General features: G+C 41.7%; 1 protein-coding gene across 11 annotated transcripts in view; it reads right to left on the bottom strand.

Moving 5' to 3' along the window:
* Window positions 1-20,695, bottom strand: part of ACACA (acetyl-CoA carboxylase alpha) — a 277,171-nt gene that overhangs the window by 28,344 nt on the left and 228,132 nt on the right. For all 11 annotated transcript variants that reach the window (XM_058560445.1, XM_058560443.1, XM_058560444.1 and 8 more), the window contains 5 exons: window positions 14,507-14,650; window positions 13,801-13,921; window positions 10,470-10,566; window positions 7,021-7,117; window positions 5,452-5,587 (listed from right to left, as the gene is read on the bottom strand). In XM_058560445.1, coding sequence (XP_058416428.1) covers window positions 5,452-5,587; window positions 7,021-7,117; window positions 10,470-10,566; window positions 13,801-13,921; window positions 14,507-14,650 — 595 coding nt within the window. The remainder of the gene's footprint in view (window positions 1-5,451; window positions 5,588-7,020; window positions 7,118-10,469; window positions 10,567-13,800; window positions 13,922-14,506; window positions 14,651-20,695) is intronic.

Raw genomic sequence — 20,695 nt, 5'->3', positions numbered from 1 at the left:
TTCCTTTGGGAGGAAAGCAAAGACCAAAAAAATTTACTGCTAATTACACAACTGCTGTATGAAGAGCAGGGAATAAAGGACTTTAAGCGCTTTACACTAATTCTGTGGTTATGAAAATAATTGCTCAGTTCAAATTATTTTAACTAAATTAATTCTTTAGTGGATATTTCAACCAGTGGTACATAATAAAATAATTGTGTAATTAGTACATTTTTCAGTGCTCCAAGAGTACAGTCTCAGAACAAGTAACAGAAAGGAGTGGTCCTCAACAATATCATGCACAGAGAAGAAATGCGAGGCACAGATAAAAGGAGAATATAAAATAGCAGAAAACAGTACAAAAAAAGTCATTCTACACAAAAAAGGAAAAAGTTAGAGGTAAATGAAGACAAAGTTTCCAGCTTCTTCACTCACTTCTGTTTATTAAAGACATATCTACATCAAAATCTATCTGTGTACTCTCTATGATTAACAGACCCAGCTTCCAAAAAGAAGGGGACTTTATTTAAAATGTAGTTCCATTTATTTAATTTAAAAAAACTTGATTTCACAGTACATGCAAACAGTGTGTTTGGGATAAAGTCGAGTATGTGTGTGTTTTATTTTTGTGGAATGGACTTTGATCCCTCTTTTTCATCATCACAGGTAGCTTACTGCCTACCAGGGGGTGTGATGACATACACACACATACAAATCACTGAATCATCAGAAAAAATCATCTTCTTATACTGAAGTTGCAGAGGAGTAAACTGAGGTTTAGTTGAGTAATTGAGTAAGTGGCAGAGATAAGACTTGAACCCAGATCTTTTTGGCTCTAGAGTCCACATTCTACTACCTCCTTCTTAACTCATCATTCTTATTGCTAGGAAAGAGCATGGGGCTGAGGTAATCCTTCCAGCATCTGATACAATGACTGAGTAAAATACAAACCAAAAAAGAGACTTGAATAAATGATTGACTATTTCTAAATTTTGCCTGGATTTTTGGTATGCAGAGAAATGTTAACAAGTATACTGATGATGCTACCAGCTATGTGAAGGGCTTGGAGCTGATGGCCAAACAACTATCTTCAGGCTCCGTGAGTAGAAAGACCACGAGTAGAAAAGGGGCATCAAGCTTCATTAAAGCTGACAAGCTTAGGACTGAAAACAATACCTCCATCTAACCTGGAACACCAAGAGACCCCAATCCAACCACCAAAAAGCAACAAAAGCTATTCAAATATAAACAAACACACCCACACACAAACTCCACAAACAACATGCTCATTCTAAATCATAGCTGCCCCAAACCATACATTTTGAAAGGCAGGTCGAAGCACTTGGCAACAACCCGACACACATTTGTCTGAAATCCCTTCACAGCTAAGAAACATAGCAAAACCACAGCCAAGAGTAGCAGGGGAGGGGCCTCCCAGGGTTTAGGCCAGAAATCAGTCTAAGGAATTTTTAAGCCATGCCTATGCTGACTGTCAATTCTCAGGCCCTGAGAAATGCAGCTGGGAATGGAAAATACTGATAGGTTCTTCATCAAAGAGGCGGGAGCTCGGAGCTTTCTAAGCATTCTGAGCAAGGCACATCTGCATGAATGGTGATCACACAGTGTGTTCTCAGCACCCAGGCACCACCCCTGCCTAGGGTCTTCATTGTCACACAACATGGATAAACCGTGGCAGCCATGTGTACCAAGCAAGGGAGCTGTGTGGTACAGTGCCCCATCTCGAAACTGGAACAGATCTCATTGGCTTGAGGCGAGATTATCAGTGAGAAGCTGAAGGTAAACATTAGGCATACACACACTGCATACACGTAATGTTTCTTGTGAGCTCATTATGATGGGCCGACTCTGTATTTCTACATCCAAGTAAATCAGAGACTTTAAAATAGACTTTCATTCCAGTTAAAGTTTTCAATAAATGTTTTTTTTATTGTTATTTATAACCTGTCCCAGGAAAAAATAATAAGTATAACATGAAAAGCCAACTGAGAGTGACCCTGTAGCACCAGCAGTGAGGCAGCTTAATATCACTGGGATTTGCATCCTATCAAGCTATTCATGCTGAGGCTGGGACCCTGGTGCTAATTTCTAGTAAATTTCACGCTTGATGTCTCCCTGTTGTGGGTCATTGCCGGTTCGTCTAAATAAACTGCTTCCAAATGGCTCTTCCATCTAAATATTCAGCCAGTTTTTATAATTTAATTTTGCATTATGCTGAATAGCCTTCCGGCCAGATAGAGCTCATTGGAAAAAAAGCACCAATACCATCTTGACATGCTTTTATTTATTTATTTATATTTTTACTGCTCGAATTAGACCTCCTAGGCCGACTAGTAAAGAGTTTTTTTTTCCCTCCACTAATGTCAATTTTCAGCATAGCAAGAGCTGTCTCTAATCTTTTCCTACTCATTACACACAATTTTGGAGTCATTTTACCCACAGTGCAGTTGGCTCCTGGCTGTGTGTTTGTGTGCACTGAGGGATGGCATAATTGTTTATTTTCCCTCCCTGCATAATCCCCAGCCAGTACTGAAACCAAAACTGCAAACATCTCCCCAAGGGATACGGAATGACTCTCAGTTTAGGTCCCTTTACATGAGATAGTATGTAGGAAACGTCCTGACCTGCATGTAAATATGACAGGCGGGTGTTCCTTCACTTCCTTTCGCACTGACTGACCTCCACCTTCCTGAAAGCTTACTTGTCTTAAGCGATGTGTAAACGGATGCAGCAGCACCAAAGTTCAGAAGCCAGAGCTGGCCTTAGTCTGCATCAGGCCAATAACCCATTTTTGACTAGAGGCAGGGGGAAGGGAAAATGGGGAGTTATTGTTTAATGGGTACAGACTTTATGTTGGGGATGATGAAAAAGTTTTGGTTATATATAGTGGTGATGGTTCCACAACATTGTAAATGCATTTAATGCTGCTGAATTATACACTTACAAATGTTTAAAATGATAAATATTATGTTATGTATATTTTGCCACAATAAAAAAAACAACTCATTTCTGAGCTCTTGAAGTTTCTTGTCACAATAACCAAAGACAACCCCAAAGCAGAGGGGAGGTAGGTAGATGATAACTTTCTCTGGAACCTAGATATTCTATTCTAGGGATATTCTAGTAGAACTGGTTCTGGTCCTAGGCTCTAAAATCAGCCAACTGTGCTATAGGAAGTCAGACAGACCTGTGTTCCTATCCCAACTCTGTCATTTTTTAGCTAAATGATCTTGGGAAATTTACTTAACCTAAGTCTCAATTTATGTAAATTGCAGATAATAATATAACCTACCCCTTAGAGGTGCTTGTTGTGATGATTATGTAAGATAATGCATGTAAAATGGTTAGCACAGTTTCTAGCGAAAAGAGCTCAATGAATCTTAATTGTTGTGGTTCTTACTGTTTCAGGGCTAGCAGCCAACCTGGGCCTGAGCCAAAATTTGTAGCAGAATTGAAGCTTTTCCTACAAGCAGCACATGGCAAACTTTTCAACTCTGAACTCAATGAGGACAAAATAGCCCGGCTGACTTACTCCTACGTAATGTCAGGAAGGGTGAATTCTCAATGGCCCCACAGAAGAGAGGTAACTAAGGAGCAATACCATTGCATTCTCTCCTAAGTCTTAATATAAATCTTATAGCCAAGGAATTTGGGATCAAGTGAAATCTTTTTTTTTTTTTGTGAGGAAGATCAGCCCTGAGCTAACATCCATGCCAATCCTTTTTTTTTTTTTTCCTGAGGAAGACTGGCCCTGGGCTAACATCTGTGCCCATCTTCCTCCACTTGACATGGGACGCCGCCACAGCATGGCTTGACAAATGGTGCCTCAGTGCGCACCCGGGATCCGAACCCGGGCCGCCAGCAGTGGAGCACACGCACTTAATGGCTACGCCACGGGGCCGGCCCCCTGATCAAGTGAAATCTGATGCTAAATGAACCTCATATATATACATGAAAGGGCTTTTAGCCCCTTCCTCCAAAAAAAACTTCAGTATAGTATCATCCTCTCTTGAGCACTGTGGTATTTTGTTTATACATTATGGCTTTATCATTCTGCCCAAGACATTTTTCTTGACTCATTGAGGCAATGTCTGTTTTTGACTTATTTTTGTTTTCTCTGAAGTAGCTGCCATAGTTCCTTGCACATAGGAACTCAATAAAAATGTGTAGGATTGACTTGCTTAACCTATACTCTCAATATCTCATGGTATTTCCACTGATTTATTATCTTGGTCAAAAAATAATTCACCTAGATAGTCGAAGAAAGTATACAAACATTAATTTGCACGTATAGTCCAAGTCAAGTGTAAAATGTGGTAGTTCTCCAGCAAAATGGGCAAAGGGGAACTTTTCAAATAAAAAAACAAAAAATCACCCTAGTCGTCTACATTTTGCCAGAGAGGCCTGGCCATACAGGGCTTTTCCTTGCCAGGAAAGAGAAAGTTGTTGGCATAAGGCTCTCTCCACACATAGCTGATGATCTATAAAAGGGTAACTTCCCCAGGCTTTTCCTCCCTCAGAGCTAGAGATGCTCCTGACCAAGCTATTTCTGGGTGCCTTACTGAGAGTTCATTCTTTCACATTTTATATGCCCTTATCTCTGATCACTCTATTCACTCCAGCAATATCAACTCCTCCCTCCGTGCATTCCCCTAACCCATTCTACTCCTTCAGAACCCTGAGGCCTCCGACCTGATGAAGGAAGCTGACACTTATCAGCATACTCGTCCCTTCCTAGTACGGAGTCTCTGGCCTCAGCATGACCATGAATCTCTGGCCACTTCACACTGTAAGAGGTACTGAGTGTGTTTCCTTTGGCTTTCCTGAACTGTACACAGTGGCTCTGCACACGGAGGATTCTCAGTAAATGGTGATACTGGCTGCCTAATCACTAAGCAATCCCCATAGCACAGAGCAGAGCCTTTACAATAACGATCTAATATGCTGGAGCCACAGGCCCAGGGCTGTTGCTGGATAACAATAAAACATATCACAAATTGCCACAAAGAACAGCCTCTGGTACAGAATTTGTTCATTTTCTTCTGGTGAAGGGTAATTTCACGATCTATCTTGGTCATTGTAGAATGTTAAAGAGAAACATCAACAAAGAATATGCCCAGAAAAGAGGGACAGAGACTAGCACAATCATGTTTCCCCAGGACCATCAGAAGAGTCCATCATTCACCCGTGAAAGCTAAATCCACAACAGCAGCCCACCTAGATAATACTAGTAGATTGTTCTGAAATTTTGTATGGAATTGTAAAACACATTGAATTTTCCCATTCAAGTTGCAACTCAGAAGATATCTCAGAGGGAGCATAATCCCCAAAAAGCCTAGAGTGATGGGCTGTCAGGACAACCATAGGCTCTGCCCAGTATAAACCATCCCTCTCCCCACTGCAGGGTTCTGGGGAATCAGTCATGCCCCTCCAGCCCAGAGCCAGGCCAATCACCTTTCATCCCACCAGAGAAGCCTCTCCAGTTGGCAAAGACCATCAGAGGCAGCCCTTCACGGTTGAAGTCCTTGATAGCCTGATAGGTCTTAAATGCAGAATCTGGGAACCAAACCTGGCCAGCCTGCTGGATTATCTATTGGGAAAAGTCAGAAAGGAAGATACAATTAACAACACAGTCTGAAGGAGAATCTCTTGGAGGTGAACGAAGTTTTACTGATTAAAAACTCAAAATCAAACCAAACAAAATCTGTTGTTCATCAAGATCATCTTTGAAACAAAAAAGAAGAAAGGATCCTGTATCTTTGACTTTGTTAAATCCTCCTATTTTTATTTATTTATTTATCTATTTTGGTAAGGATGATTGGCCCTGAGCTAACATCTGTTGCCAATCTTCCTCTTTTTGCTGAGGAAGATTGACTCAAGCTAACATCTGTGCCCACCCTCTACCTTGCATGTGGGACACTGCCACAGCATGGCCCAATAAGCGATGCGCTGGTCTGTGCCTGGGGTTCCAGGCTGCAAACCCTGGGCCACCGAAGCAGAGCGTGCGAACTTAACCACTACGCCACCAGGCTGGCCCCCTAAATACTCATCTTTTTTTTTTTTTTTTTTGTGAGGAGATCAGCCCTGTGCTAACATCCGCCAATCCTCCTCTTTTTTTGCTGAGGAAGACGGCCCTGGGCTAACATCTGTGCCCATCTTCCTCCACTTTATATGGGACGCCGCCACAGCATGGCTTGCCAAGCAGTGCGTCGGTGCGCGCCCGGGATCCGAACCAGCGAACCCCGGGCTGCCGCAGCGGAGCGCGCGCACCCAACCGCTTGCGCCACCGGGCCGGCCCCTAAATACTCATCTTTTTAAGTCCTGATTACACCACCACTCTCTAGTTAAAAGGAGGAAACCTCACTGCTTCTAATGGAAAAGGCATTCTTAGGAATCCTTGTTCTAGGCTTCCCAAAGGAACCTTTAAGTGACTCAACTACACTACTATTCAAAGCAAGCCAATTGTAGATAGTCTCCAAGCCCTCTCACCTCTGTGCTTAGTACAGCTTTTCCTGTAATATGGTGAAGTAATAGACATTTGATGTCACCCTGCTGAATAACCTCCTCCCCAGTCTGCCCCACCCCGCATTTTCTGGATCTTGTCAGGATGTGAAAATGTAATCTACCCTCTTAAAAAAGATGGGCTGTGGTGTTCACAATTGGCGTTAGGGCAGACTTCATTAATTCTAGTAGTGGCTCTTCCGTGTGCGTGCTCAGAGAATCTGGGACCAAAGAGCCCTCAGGATTGTCTCAGCTGTCTTTCTGTAAGACCACATCCCCAACAAAAGTAGATTCTTTTCTAGCATCAACAAGATCACTGAAAAGGCCTTTTTAAATTTTCAGGCAGAATTTAGCTTGCAGTCCATTTAGAGTCATCTTCGGATGGTCAGAAATCATTCAAAGCTGTTGGATGCCCTTCCTTCTAAAATCAGTGGTTTGCAATGCTCCCAATATATCTCCAGGCTCTGCAAAAGGGAAACACAGCTCCAAGCACAGGCGCACAGGGGACTTGAGGTGACCTACCTTGGCTTCAGAATCCAGGTTTGCAGGATCAGCTGGGATACTTAGTTCCACTGTTCGGGTTTCTACGGCAACTACTCCCACAGGTATTCCTCCTAGCCTGATAAAAAATGAGCGACATAAGAACCCAATGTATGTCAACATTACAGCAAGTCATTTATTTTCCAATCCCACATCAAAACATTGGGGGGATAAAACTGGAAACAAATACAGAGAGCAGGGGGAAATCTGATTCTTTTAGGGGTAAAATGTGAGACTCTATAGATTTGGTAAATATGGTACATTTTTGTAAATACGGTGGGAAACTGCCCTAAGAATCGCTCCTTTTCCCCACCACAGGATAAATTCAAACCAAGGGTTATACCAGGGGAGCCTCTGCATTTAGACTCAATAGCCTAGCATGTGTGCACACACACATGCTTGCACACACACACACACGCACACCCATATTTGTGGTTGCCAAATGAAATTTCTCAGTTTACCCTAGAGCATCTCTTCGGTGAAGATGGAGGAGGGAAATGGTCTGAAAGGCAGTAGGAACCAGAAACTTCCAGTAACTGTTTTAATGAATGCTAGCATTGCTGGACTAGAGCTGTAGTTTTCTATGGAGTACTAATAACATGGTTCCAGATAAGATCTGAGGGTACAGTAGATCTTATCATTGGGCATGTGGATGGGGAGTGTGTAGGTATGTTATGTGGATGATGAAAAACATGTGCCAAGTGTAGGGAGGTGGTTAAACAAGCCCTTAACTTCCTTTTTCACTGGAAAAGAGCAATGGGACAGGGATAACTTTCAGCAGCAATCTGAGTGGAACAGGTGATCTATACTGGAAGTATATATTTAATCTCCAAGCTACATTAATTTAAAAAACTGCTGGAGCTCAAAGACTCTGCATCTATACTCCATGATACCCTCCCAACTTGGTCCTCATAAAGATTTCCTAGTGAAAACCAGGAAGAGAGAGAGAGGGAGTGAGTGTCCACTACAAGGTACAGGGTGAGTCCTTACTCTAGCAAATGTGATTCAATCTTCGCTTTCTCAGCTGCATTCCTTGGGGTTGGGGCTGGGATGGGTTATAGTCTCTCATTCCCCAAAGCATCTCCATAACAAACTTTTCCAGGAAGGATGGTCTTTGGTTGTTACATTGGCTACTGGAAATGGATCTTGTCATCACCAGAGGCCTGACAGGGGCCTGAGTGGGGACCACCCACCCCCTTGTCACTTGCTTGCACTGAATCAGAATCAGAAGCCCTCTAGACAATGAGACAACGAGCAGGAGGTACACAGGAGAGTTTAGAAATATTTCTGTTCACAATGATTAACAATCCAACCTGAAACTTGTAATTGCAAAAGCCACCCTAAATCGGTAACTTATAACTTATATATTAGGGCCCATGTGACCTAATAAAGAACATCTTTATCCGAGTATTACAGTTATTTATTGAACTTGAAAACAGCTCAGAACAACTTCTGTTTTCTATTATACTTCATATAAATTTTATCAGGCTAGCACATGAAGATGCTACATCTTGTTTTATAGTGTGTCCCTGGACAAGGTGCCATGGAATAATAAAAGACAATTTACAGCCAATAGCACACATATTCCAAACATACATACCAAAGATGAGTTTTGGCAGCACTTACAGTAACAATCCCAGAAGAATACATTTATATTTATTTCTCGAAATGCCATTGCTTTTGAAAGAAGCTAGCTCCATTTGTGTTTTATATACCTGTGAGCATGTGTATGTGTTTGGAGTAAGAAGCCCAGAACTCATCAGATGAAAAGAAAGGAAGAAGTCAGAATGAGTGTAGCAATAAACAACGGCAGAGCTAACCAAAGCCAAGCTTGACTGATCTTGCTCACAGAACAATCCCTTTTCTTCCAATCATAAGTATAAAGCATTATTCTCTTGTTTCCCATGGGAGGATCTTAAAGACCTTAACAAAGGTTTGGCTTTCTGAGGCTTAAAATCTGTCATGTTTTTTACAGACAGGAAAACTGAAGCAGAATAGATGAGACAAATTTTCAAAACGTTTGTCTGACTGTGATGTGAGGACTCTGTGTAATAAACCAGTAGGTCCTGGGTAGGAGGGCTCTCTCTCTAGCGCACCCCCCTCCTCTACCTCCCCAGTGGGAATTTTACCAGTCACAAAGAATAATTTTCACTGGGACCCAGAAACTGTAGTGAGGTAGAAGACCTGAGACATGAAAGAAAACAGGAGCTAGGCCCCGTGAGTTTCAGTCTGGGCTGACTCCAGGCCTGACTCTTATTCAGAGTCACAGTGGAAGATCCTGTCTGTGGGATTTGCCATCTGATGGCTCCTTGTCCCCAGCAGCATGAGGCGTGCTGACCTGCTGTACAGAGAGAACCACACAGCCTAGAATTATTTTCAAGGCTAGAATCTAAATCTCAACCCAATGTGGCATGTTTGAGAATCTTGAGCAGGTGCCACTTTTCACCAAGATAAGGAAAACTGATTGCCCTCGGGAGGAAGGTGAGCTCCAGATGTGGGTCCCTAGGGCAGCACATCTCTGCAGTGCAGAACGAGATTAAGATCAGCCTTGGCAGGTGCTTGTTACAGCGAGCGCTACAGATTGTTTCGTGCAGAGCTTGCTGTTGAGTGAAGCACTTCTTGAGTGGGTATTAAAATTTAATAGAAACTTCAATTTCCTGTTTGAAAAATATAGGTATCCCAGCAACCTATTCCAGCTTATTTTACTAACTCCTGTTTCAGGTAAATTTTTTTTGCAATTTAAATCTGATGAGGGCCGGCCCCGTGGCTTAGCAGTTAAGTGCACGCGCTCTGCTACTGGCGGCCTGGGTTCGGATCCCGGGCACGCACTGACGCACCACTTGTCCGGCCATGCTGAGGTTGCATCCCACATACAGAAACTAGAAGGATGTGCAGCTATGACGTACAACTATCTACTGGGGCTTTGGGGGAAAAATAAATAAATAAAATTATTTAAAAAAATAAATAAATAAATCTGATGATAAGCCCATACAGTACATTTGTTACTTAAATAATCTTGATACCATGAAGCAACTTCTTTCAGGTAACACAGACCTTTTGAGTTGCACAGAGAAGTCAGTGAGTCTGATTCACTGTCACTCCTGAAAGCAGATGGTCTTTGGGAGAGAAAGGAGTCATTGGTGGGCTATGGCTATTGTAGTTGGGCTTTACAGCCCCCAAAGAGCTTCTCTTTCAGCATTATAAAAAGGAAATGTTGTCAAAACCAGACTTCAGATTAAACGCATCACTGGAGTAACACACTAAATGACTACTGGGAACCAGCGCTCCAGTTATGCTGCCTTGGGCATAACTATAATTCAATATTCTTAGAAAGTTTAGACAAAGAGAGCAGTATTGGTAAAAATCTATATTGCCATGGCCCTTTCTTTTAGTTGGGAGGAAAAAGAGCTTCCAAAATAAAGAGCTCTTACCTGGCTCTGCCAACCACCACGGTCTGTGCCCAGGGTTGCATGATCTCTGAGAAAGATCCGTAGTCAAAAAATCCACTCAGCCACTGACCTTTCTGGGCTACAGAAGGAAAAGAAAGAAAACAGAGAGAGAATAAAAACAGTCAATCCATTGAAAATGCACTGGAATTGGCAAATTTCAGGTTGGATGTGGGGGATTATTTTGGGGAGTTTGTTGTTGTTTTTAACCATATTATAATAGACAGAAGCATTAGGCAGCTGAATGTTCATTTGCCTTCAGACATCATCTCCTATTTCATTTGCTAGTCTGCATAAAAAGAATCATTTATCAGCAAAAGCATCATTTATTGTTAAACGATGGGGTTCAGCTAGCAGAGAGAGTTTGGATGCTTTCAAATAAATAACTTGGCTTTCTTCAAAACACGACAAACATTTGTCAGAAGGCAGCCAAGTCATTAAAGATGTTTTCAAAATGTCTATTTCTATTTTAAAACTTAGCTTACAATTTTGTTTGATTCCACTGATTTTCTGTTAATGGAAAGCTGAATACAGCCAAATGATAAGTATTAATGACCAGAGGAGGACCCAAATTTGGGGAAAAGAAAAGAGACTCAGCTTCTCCACTAGAAAAGCAAAAAGATACATCCACTTTATTTACAGCTGACAAAGCATAATCTTTCTACCAGAAAGGGCCATGCCCATATACTCTTGACAGCAAAATCTAACAGTTAAGAGGCATACACTTAATGTCACTAACCTCCCTTGCACATAGAATTTCCTTCACTGGCAAGACATGTAACTTTCAACATCTTAGTTTAAGAAAACAACTTTCGTTCTACAGATATCCATGTTTGACCAAGGCCCCATAAAAGCTTCTGCAAATAACTGTTTCCTAGCTTGCCCTCTCAGCTCATGGTTTCCCAATGATTCTTCTAATTTGAACATGGCCCTCCGCTCCCTAAAAACCCAAGTCCAAAACCAATTAAAAGTGGAGATCCAAGCAAGCTAACCTCTGCTGACTTAAACAGGATGGAGAGTGTTTTATCAAGACTAAATTTGTAATTACTGTGTTCTACATTCCTTGCCTCTATGGCCCCAGTGTAAAATGTGATCATCCATTTCAAAATTATCTCTCTATCGTGAGCCCAAAGCTGATCGTTTAGATTCTGGTCTCGTGTTGGGCGTCAGTTTGAAGAATATCACAGCACTATCTTCTCTAATAAATGACTTTAACTTTTCACCTAGAAGATATCTGCTTTAACTTATCACAGGGAATCATCTGCTTTCTTTAACGCTTCCACTAAATTAAAATCTGAAGTCACTCGATTTGGAAGCGAGTGTTAGCTGCACATAGACAGCACGATGAATTACTAGGGAGTCGATGAAAAAATATTATTCAAAAAACAGAAAACTTAGTTTATCACAAATTTCATTTTATTCTGTGGATCGCATTAATAATGGCCAGAATAATGCCCACCTACACACACACACACACACACACCTGTTCACCCCATGAAAGAGGGCTCAGACTTTGATGAAGGTTCTAAACCAAACTTTTAAGTACATCAGAATATTGAAATTTTAACTTTATATGCTTGGATCATTTTATGATTCTTACGTCAATAACAACAATTTGGAATTACAGAATTCACTTCAAAATGAAAATATTTACAGAGTTTACTTCAAAATGAAAACATTTTCTCCTTTAAAAATGCTCCTGCCTTATGTGTTGATTGGGGGAGGAGACTCAGGTGGGTTATCACTACTGTAAGGTGGGCTTTACAGCCCCCCTCAAAGGTCATGTTCAGTTCAGATGCAGAGCTTAGAAGCCAGCTAAGATGGCTCCCCATAATCCCCAGGAGAACACTCACTGAGTCTTGTACTGAATTCTCCCAGAAAAGTCCTGGATTTTAAGGCTGATAGGTATCTTAGGTTCATAGTTCTTATCATAATCATGGCATAAAAATGAGGGGAAAGGAGAAGATCACTATGATGATTTTTCTAAATAGTTTTAAGAAAAACTATTTAGTTTTATTAATATTAACAAGAAAAAGCATTGAAGACAACAGCTAAAATTTTAAATTAAAATCAACTTTCCTCTGGCGATTTTTCTTACACTATCTACAGTTAGGCTTCAGATTAAGCCCCAACTCCTAAGTAATAGCTGTGTAACCTTGCACAATCACTTAACTTCTCTGAGCTTGTAAAATGGTGATCTCTTTTTATCTCTGAGAAGTAGTAAGCCCAAATAAGATAATGCATATGGAAGTACTTTACAGTCCCACTTGGCTTACAGTGGGTACCCACAAAGGTTTATTAAGTCTTCCTTACGAAGACCTCTTTCTCTTTCAACAAAATCACAATCCCTCTAAATTTAATGAATTATCTTCTGCATTCCATCCTTCTTTTAGAAATAGCCTTTCTTTGAAATAGTTGCAATAAACATGCAAAAAAGAACTAACACTTTCCTAAAAAACCTGAAAAAATAGATTCAAAATGTAGTAGGGGGATTTGGGGCTTCACAAAAGAACCTCCTGATAACTAAGGTTTGTTAAAACAGCCAAATGGACTGACAAATGAGAATGTTCATTTGTCTTACATGGAGTTATCTAATTTTTTTCTGTTTTTTGTTTTTGTTTTGTTTTTTAAAGTTAGGTAAAATCAGCCCTAAGACAGAGGGATATGTTAGATAACCATGGAGGGAGGGCTTGTTCTCACTCTATATATTTATCAAATTAAAAGTTCCAGACAATCTCATCATGAATAAATGATTACAAAGTAACCATATATTAATAACTAAAGCAGGTACCAATACTATTAAGAATATCACAGGGAAAGGAGGGCACACGCAGGCTGGGTGCTCAGGAAGAGCTGAGCTGAGAAGAGTGCAGTCACATTCTACACTAAAGGGTCGCAAAGACCTTTTCCAAAACTGATCTGATTAATCTCTGTTGATAGAGACTAGATGGTTGAAGATTCTGGTCCTATAATTCTCTGACTTCATGGCTCATATTTAACTGTTTTAAAGTCTCTGAATCCATTAAGTAATAAGTGCTTTAATAACAGAACAAAAAGAAGAAATGTATGAGTGACTGCACTGCTTATGACTCAATGGCTGATTTGTAAATCTCATTTCACTTTTTTTTCATTTGTTCTTGAAGCATTTTCCACCTTTTTATTCAGAGAGCTGTTTTTCAGATTTTTCTCATTTCCAGGTACTTTAGTAGCTCTGTTTTCTTTGTCACATGCTATCGTGCAGGAATTGGTTAGTGATTGAAAGGAGACTGAAAGCTTGAGGGCCAGGGGCCCAAAGGATTCTCAAACATATACATACTTGGGTGAGGACGGCCTGCTAGCATCCATCGAGGATCATACGGGGCCTTTGTGGGAACAAACTCGATGATTCTGTCTATAGGATCCTTGGAGTTCAGGAGAGGAACTGAACTGTGCACACTCTAAAAGGAAATTGGGAGGGAAAGAGCACAGTGAACAACAACGCTATACTCCAACACAGCAACAGTCGTTACAAAGACAGCAGGGCCTACATACGGAATTACACCCATTAGTCCCCATCATCAGCTAGATGCATCCCAACTGCGTGCCAAGCCCTGAGGAACAAGCACGTCTCATCTCATGTAGGCGCCTGGCACAAAGTGGTGCTTTCTGACTCTTGATTTCAGTGTGCCCAGGCTTTCTGGGAAGCTCTCCAGAGGGATGGACGGCTACTATAAAGGAGAAAACCCACAATGAGACGGAAGCCTTAAAATGCTGCAATCTGAGCCCAGATAGGCCATGAAGCTTCTGTGGCTGGAAAACATCAGAAAAGGGCCTAACCAATGAAATCCGAAAGCATTTTAAAAGGTAAAAGATGGCTTTAAGAAAAAGAGAAAGCAACAGCTTTCAGGGGAATATTTTGTAAAAAAAACAAAAACAAAAAACTCTTCCACCATAAAGAGGAGACCTCAAACACAGAGGCAGTGAGTTGTGGTGGAAAGGCTGGGTTCCATGGGCTCTGTCAGTGCTGGGTAGGAAGGGCTCACCTTAGGCATGTATGACAGCCAGTGCAGGACAGTGAAAACTCCTTCAAAGTCATCACAAACAATACTGTGGGTCACCCCATTGTTGTGCATGATCTGGATGCCCCCGAGCTGGTTATTGGAGGTGTATACTTCCCGCCCAAGGACCTAGAGAAACAAGCAAGAGAAAGAATTTGCCTTGACAGAAATAAAGGTAAAGTCTATTTCGTAATTTTCACTAAAATGGGTTCTTTTCTCCACAAGACAGATTCCAGCCTTGGTGGGTTGTTCTGAGGGCCTATCTGGACCTTCCTCCTAAAAAGAAAACAATAAAGGCTTTTAAACAATCACATACACTGTTGCAATTTAAAAACCAGCAAGCCTCTCTCTTTCTCTACTAGCTGCTATAGATATGCATAGCCTACCTGAACTCTGAGCTGAAAGCTTAGTGGTGGGTGAGGCTGGCAGGCCCGGCATATACACAAAAGAGGTAATGTGCTTGTCTTTTGACAATCTTTGGTGACAAGTCTCAGTTAAAGAGACCTGTGAGGTTGGCTTCCCCTTTTTTTTAAAGGATTACTTTTCCCCCCACATTTGGTTTTTAAAGCTGGTCCCCACACACAAGCCCTAAGGCTTGCAAAATCCTGAAGCAGCTCATGGTACACACATGAACCCCCGAGTCTCAAGTCCTCTTTGTGTGCTGGGTGCAGGGCAGTGATTTATACCAAGCCCGCCTCTCCTCTGTCCTTCCCTCTCAAGGTTCCAGGGAGTTCAGGGCCTCAACCCCTGGTGTACCCCTGGAAGAGTTTAACCCTTGTGAGGCTGAAGGCACCTGCAATCGGAAACCACAAAGTTTCCTTTAAAGAAGAAAAAAGGAGGAAAAAATATTTTTGGACTTGGAAATTGCAGGGTTTCTTTTTCCTTTGAAGATTGGTTAATAATTTCGTTCAGGGAGGGAGGTTTTCTGACCTAGCAGATGGAAGCCAGGCAGCCTGATCACTGACTATTGCAAACTGCTGAGTGTGTAGTAACTGCCGGTCATCTAGGGCAGCCCTGGAGAGCTCTAAACAGTTGTAGAGCGCTTCCTGTATTCTACCTTTTCTTTTCCCTCTCCCCTCCTCCTTTAGAAAATAACTACAACACAAAATTTCTTCCTTACTAACTTTTATTCATTTCCAGCCTCTGGAGGGAACCTAACAAATGAAAGACCAGCAAATTCTACCTGTATATTCCCATTTTGCTCCTTCTTGTTAGGAGCTTTGAGAGGTTCCCCTGCATGCTGGGTCAGCCCCTACACATCAAGACCCTCCAAAGGCTCAGGAAGTTGGTGACAAAAGTAATCACCTTAGTGTGACCTAGCTGGCCTTGGTTCTATTTAACTTCAGCTAGCATGGGCGGAACAGATTCTTCTGAAAGGAATATGGAAAGCAAAATTGCTCTCCGATTACTGCTTTCCTTGATAAGGAAGTGCAGAGAGCAAGCCTTCGCAGGCAGCCCTGAGCTCAGTAACATGCCAGCAGCTCCTCTGAAGGAGCCCCAGGAACAGGGGAGACCATATCTGATCACTGGGCTCCCATCGTCCTCTCAGTCTGTCTTTAATCTCAGCCCAGGCACTGCGGCTCTTTTCTCATTCTCCTGCTGTCTCTTTCCATTTGCCCTCTCTCTGACTGATACACTGATCTCTCGGTCACTTGGCTTTCTGCTCCACTGAGTCCATATTACTAATAACACCTCCGCCACGGCCAGTTTACCTCATGAAGGCAGGAGCACATCATTACAAAATAAACTCATAACTTTGACATTCTAGCAAATACACGCCGTTTGTTATTTTTATGGCTTTGGTCTTTCTAACAGGCAGAGGGTATTACATACCTGTTTCATTTATATCTTTAAATGTGTGCACACATGCACACTCACACATGCATCAGGAAGCAAAACAGAACAAAAAACCAAACCAAAACAAATATCCAAAGCAGTCAGTTGATGGGGGACCCTGGCAGAGGCAGAAACCCTGTCACTCAGGGAGGCCATGCTCTGATCTGGCTCCGGTTTTATGGATGTCATAAACCCGATGGCCCACAACTGGTCCTTCTGGGACAGACTGCCTCTCTGCCAGAAGTCATTCAGTGTGATCAGCAGTATTTTTAATTATTAAAATAAAATTGGAGATGGGGAAAAGAAATAAAAAGGAGACACTGCACTGACCCTGAATAGCTGATATTCATAATCTGTGCCAGGTGCCAAGAACTCCTTGCTGCCTAGAAGAGAGAGCTGGGGCCATTTGCTGCTCAGAAACACTATTTTCTTTCCTATGAAACATTGTCTCTAGAACTTGATAATGTCCAACCACTTAGAATCTCACAGCTCTCCAAATTAGTAATGGACTGATGAAGGACCAATCTTGGAAAAAGGGACCAAAGCAGACCAAGAGGTGCTTAGCTGTTCAAATACACCTTCCTCAGACGTCTTTGTCTCCTCATTTTAAAGAGGAAGAGAGCATCCAGAACCACGCTACTTCCAGAGGCTCTGCCACTTGCCCGTTCCACCCCATATCCTTACAAACTAATGGGAGACAAACGTGGAAGGAGTACAAGTTTAATCCCTTAACATCCCTTCCATTTACAAGCAGAAACTCAGGTTCTGATGCTTTGGCATTATTCTGAAAAGGCAGCTGTATTTCTACATTTCTTCTCCTCCAGGTTCAGAAAGAAACCTAACCAGGGCTTATACCACAACCAAGGACATTATTTCTGGGCTAAAGAAATGTTTGTTATGTGAGAAGATTCATTTAATTTGGGAATTAAAGAGAAAAATTACAGGACAGACTGAGTATCCAAATGGCCTTCTCTGCCCAGCCTTATCTTAGGGGGTGGGGCCCTGGGGAGGGGAAGGACACACAGAAATGAGACCTGCTTCACTAACCACAAACAAATGCTAACAATCACAGCCACTTAACAACTGGTGAGGAGAAAGCAGTACCCTCCAGTTCATCTTCAATGACTATATGTCTGGAGCGTGCTCCGGTAGAACAAGGGCGCACACAATAGCTCCCGATTTATAGGGGTCGTTGCTGACTCAAGTGGTTTTAATGATTTTAGAATACTTCACAACAAAAGCTCCAACCAAAGAAGCAGAATCTGGGCTAGGACAGCATCCATTCTGCCCAACTCTAAAATGATCATGCTGGAACAGTTACGCAAACCCTGACCAGCATCCAGGAAGAAGGCAAAGGACAGAGGCCACACCTAGTTAGAACCATGGTTTTATTCTTCAATATGTTGCCCTACCAACCTGCTACAGAAAAATTTGGGGTAAATTTTTAAACCCTCATCAGCATAACGTTTTCATGAAGTAGGTGAGCTTCATTCATCAGTTTTTTCAACTTGGACGTACACGTTTCTATATAAGTCGCTTGCTATGTTCCATTTCCTAAAATATTCCTCTCACATTTTCTCCTGCATGATACAAACATTTATCTGCCCAACAAGCACCAGTAACGATTCAAACACAGGAGTCATTCAAACAGAGGTGACTCTCCTGAGACCCCACTTTGCTGCCCTCAGGTCTAATGAAATATCAGGAACAGGCACCATCTGAGGGTTCCCTGCTAAAGAGTGCCGATCCCGACAGAACTGAATGAGGGCTGAGTCTGAGAGGAAAGAGGCTCTTCATCCACTCTGAATATAAACTGAAGCCTCGTCCAGCACTTCCTTCATTGCAGCTGGCAGACCTGAGAATTAAGGGCACTGCATAAAAGCCAGTGATTAGCAGAGACACAATTGTTAAAGACTCCACGAAAGATGCTACATAGCCTTTAGAAATTTTGAAATACATAAGCAGTACAAATGAATGCAGTCATACATACATGCTAAGGCCTCTGCTGCTGTTGCTGCTTATCTAGAGACACTGCAGACAGCTCAGGTTTACCATAGCTGACAGGCAATGAAAAGAGTCTAATATACCGCCTGCTCTCTCCCTTAAATCCCTTTTTGGAGATCAAGATAAACACGTTCTTCCTTTCCCCAGTGCTCCAGACGTTTGACTGAAGTGGCAGAGCATTGTGAGGTTTTGTGCAAATGAAATCACTGTGTAATACTGAATGAGTATAGTATTTACTTGTCAGGGTATTTGTCAGTGCAGGCATTGAGATTTCCAAGGTGCATAGATGCAACTTAGCTCAATTTTTTAAAAAATTGCTTTTGTCCTGATATACACATTATGTTGGAGACCCTTAGACTTATAGGCAAATATTTGCAATCATGTGTTGAGGATGTGAAAAATAATGATGCATATCAATGGAAGAAAAAATGAAATCTACTGCTGCTCCCCCCAGCCCCCCTTGATTCCATCTTTCCCCCTTTAAACAATCCTTGGTGGGTCAGGGCAATGTTCTTTCTTCAAGGAAGCAGGGAGTACAAAATTCCTCCTGCATCTAAGAATTAGGCTACACAAGCTGAGTCCCTGCTGCAATCCTCCTTTTCATTAGGATATTTCCATTCTCAAGAGGATTTGAGGAGGAGTTTTGTGAATTTACTGAGCAATCGCCATCACTGGACTTCATCCATGATTCTAGATATTAAAGTTACTCTGGGATCTGTCAGGTTATTGATAAAGGTTTGGCTAAGGCAGAGAGAGAGATAAACATGAGAAAAAGTAAGTGGGAGCAGACAAAAAGTGGTAAAATAGGAACAAAAGAAAGGAGAAAGGAAGAGAGCAGAAAAGGGAGGGGGAGAGAAAAGAGGAAGGAGAAGAAAAAAATGCAATAGTTCATCTACTGAGTGCTGCTCACACCTCCTCTCTGACCTGAAAGGACTACATTTTTAAAAGCTGACAAGTAATTCAATCTCCAATTAACAATTTTAAGTGGTGCAGCACATATTACTGTGTAAATGTTTCTCCAGGAATATATCCAAGGGTGAATGGAATTAAATCTCTAGGGAGACAGGACCAGTGCCTATGTGACCACAAATATTTGGGGGTTCAAAAATACAGTCTCTTAATACAGAGACTCGGGGTTACAACTTCCTCTCCCCCCTTTATTGCCACTATTGTCTCTGGCAAACTGAAGTGCTGGTTGGCAGCTGGTAGACTAGGGTTGGGGTAGAGAAGGGGCACAGTGACACACTGTTGGCACAGGATGGAAAAGCCTCTGACTTGAGCCACAGTTGGATTCAAGACCATCCACTCCAAGACCAAAAATCCTTCTATAAGCAGCAAAATTATGAAGTGATCAGGTTTGCTGATGGGTAAACTGGTGTAAAGGGACTGTGCCACTGTGGTAGGAAAGATACTTAGCCAAAAAGAGACTGAGATACAGGCCAGAAATAACACTGTAAGACCTCTGAGGTATAAGGAGAACAGAGGAATGAGTTAGACGGCAGAAGGATGTGAGGATTTGAAGGTGGACTGGGTGAGGCACAGAGACTCACTTTTAATGTAATAGGGGTAGAGAAGAGCCACATGACGGTTTACTTATCAAATGTATGAGAAAAGGCCTAGGCTTCTGGAGTGAAAATTGACTGCCAAGAGAAATCACTCATCTCCGGGATCCATCAACTGCTCATTTAATGACAAACTTGAACATACTGATGATAAACTATTTCCAAATATAAACATTTTTTTAAAAGTCTGGTTTATTGAGCTATAATTTACATACAGTAAAATAATCCATATTTAGCTGTACAATTACCACCACAATCACCCCAAAATTTCCCTCATCTCCTTTGTAATTAACTCCCATCTCCCACCCTGACAACCACTGATTTGGTTTGTGTTTCAAGTTTTGCCTTTTCTAAAATGTTACATAAATGAGTCATACAGTACGCAGCCTTCTGAGTCTAGCTTCCTTCAGTTAGCATAATGGCTCTGAGATTCATTCATGCTGATGCAGGTTGTCAGTTCCTTTTTACTGCAGAGTAGCATTCCATTTTATGGAAACACCAAAACTTGTTCACCTGTTTGCCTATTGGTGGACATTTGGGTGGTTTCCTATTTTGGGGAATTATGAATAAAGCTGCTATAGACATTAGTGTACAGGTTTTTGTGTGGCTAGATATTTTCATTTCTCTTGGGTAAATATCTAGGATTAGGATTGCTAAATTGTATGGTAAAATATATAACTAACTTTATTTAAAAAAAAATCCAACCTTTTTCAAAGTGGGCTGTACCATTTTACAGTCCCATCAATATGCATGAGAGTTCCAGCTGTTCTGC

The sequence above is a fragment of the Diceros bicornis genome, chromosome 18 (genome assembly GCF_020826845.1).
Source record: "Diceros bicornis minor isolate mBicDic1 chromosome 18, mDicBic1.mat.cur, whole genome shotgun sequence".
Taxonomy (NCBI): domain Eukaryota; kingdom Metazoa; phylum Chordata; class Mammalia; order Perissodactyla; family Rhinocerotidae; genus Diceros; species Diceros bicornis.
The sequence above is the reverse complement of the archived record's forward strand: the minus strand, read 5'-3'. Positions and strand labels throughout refer to the sequence as shown.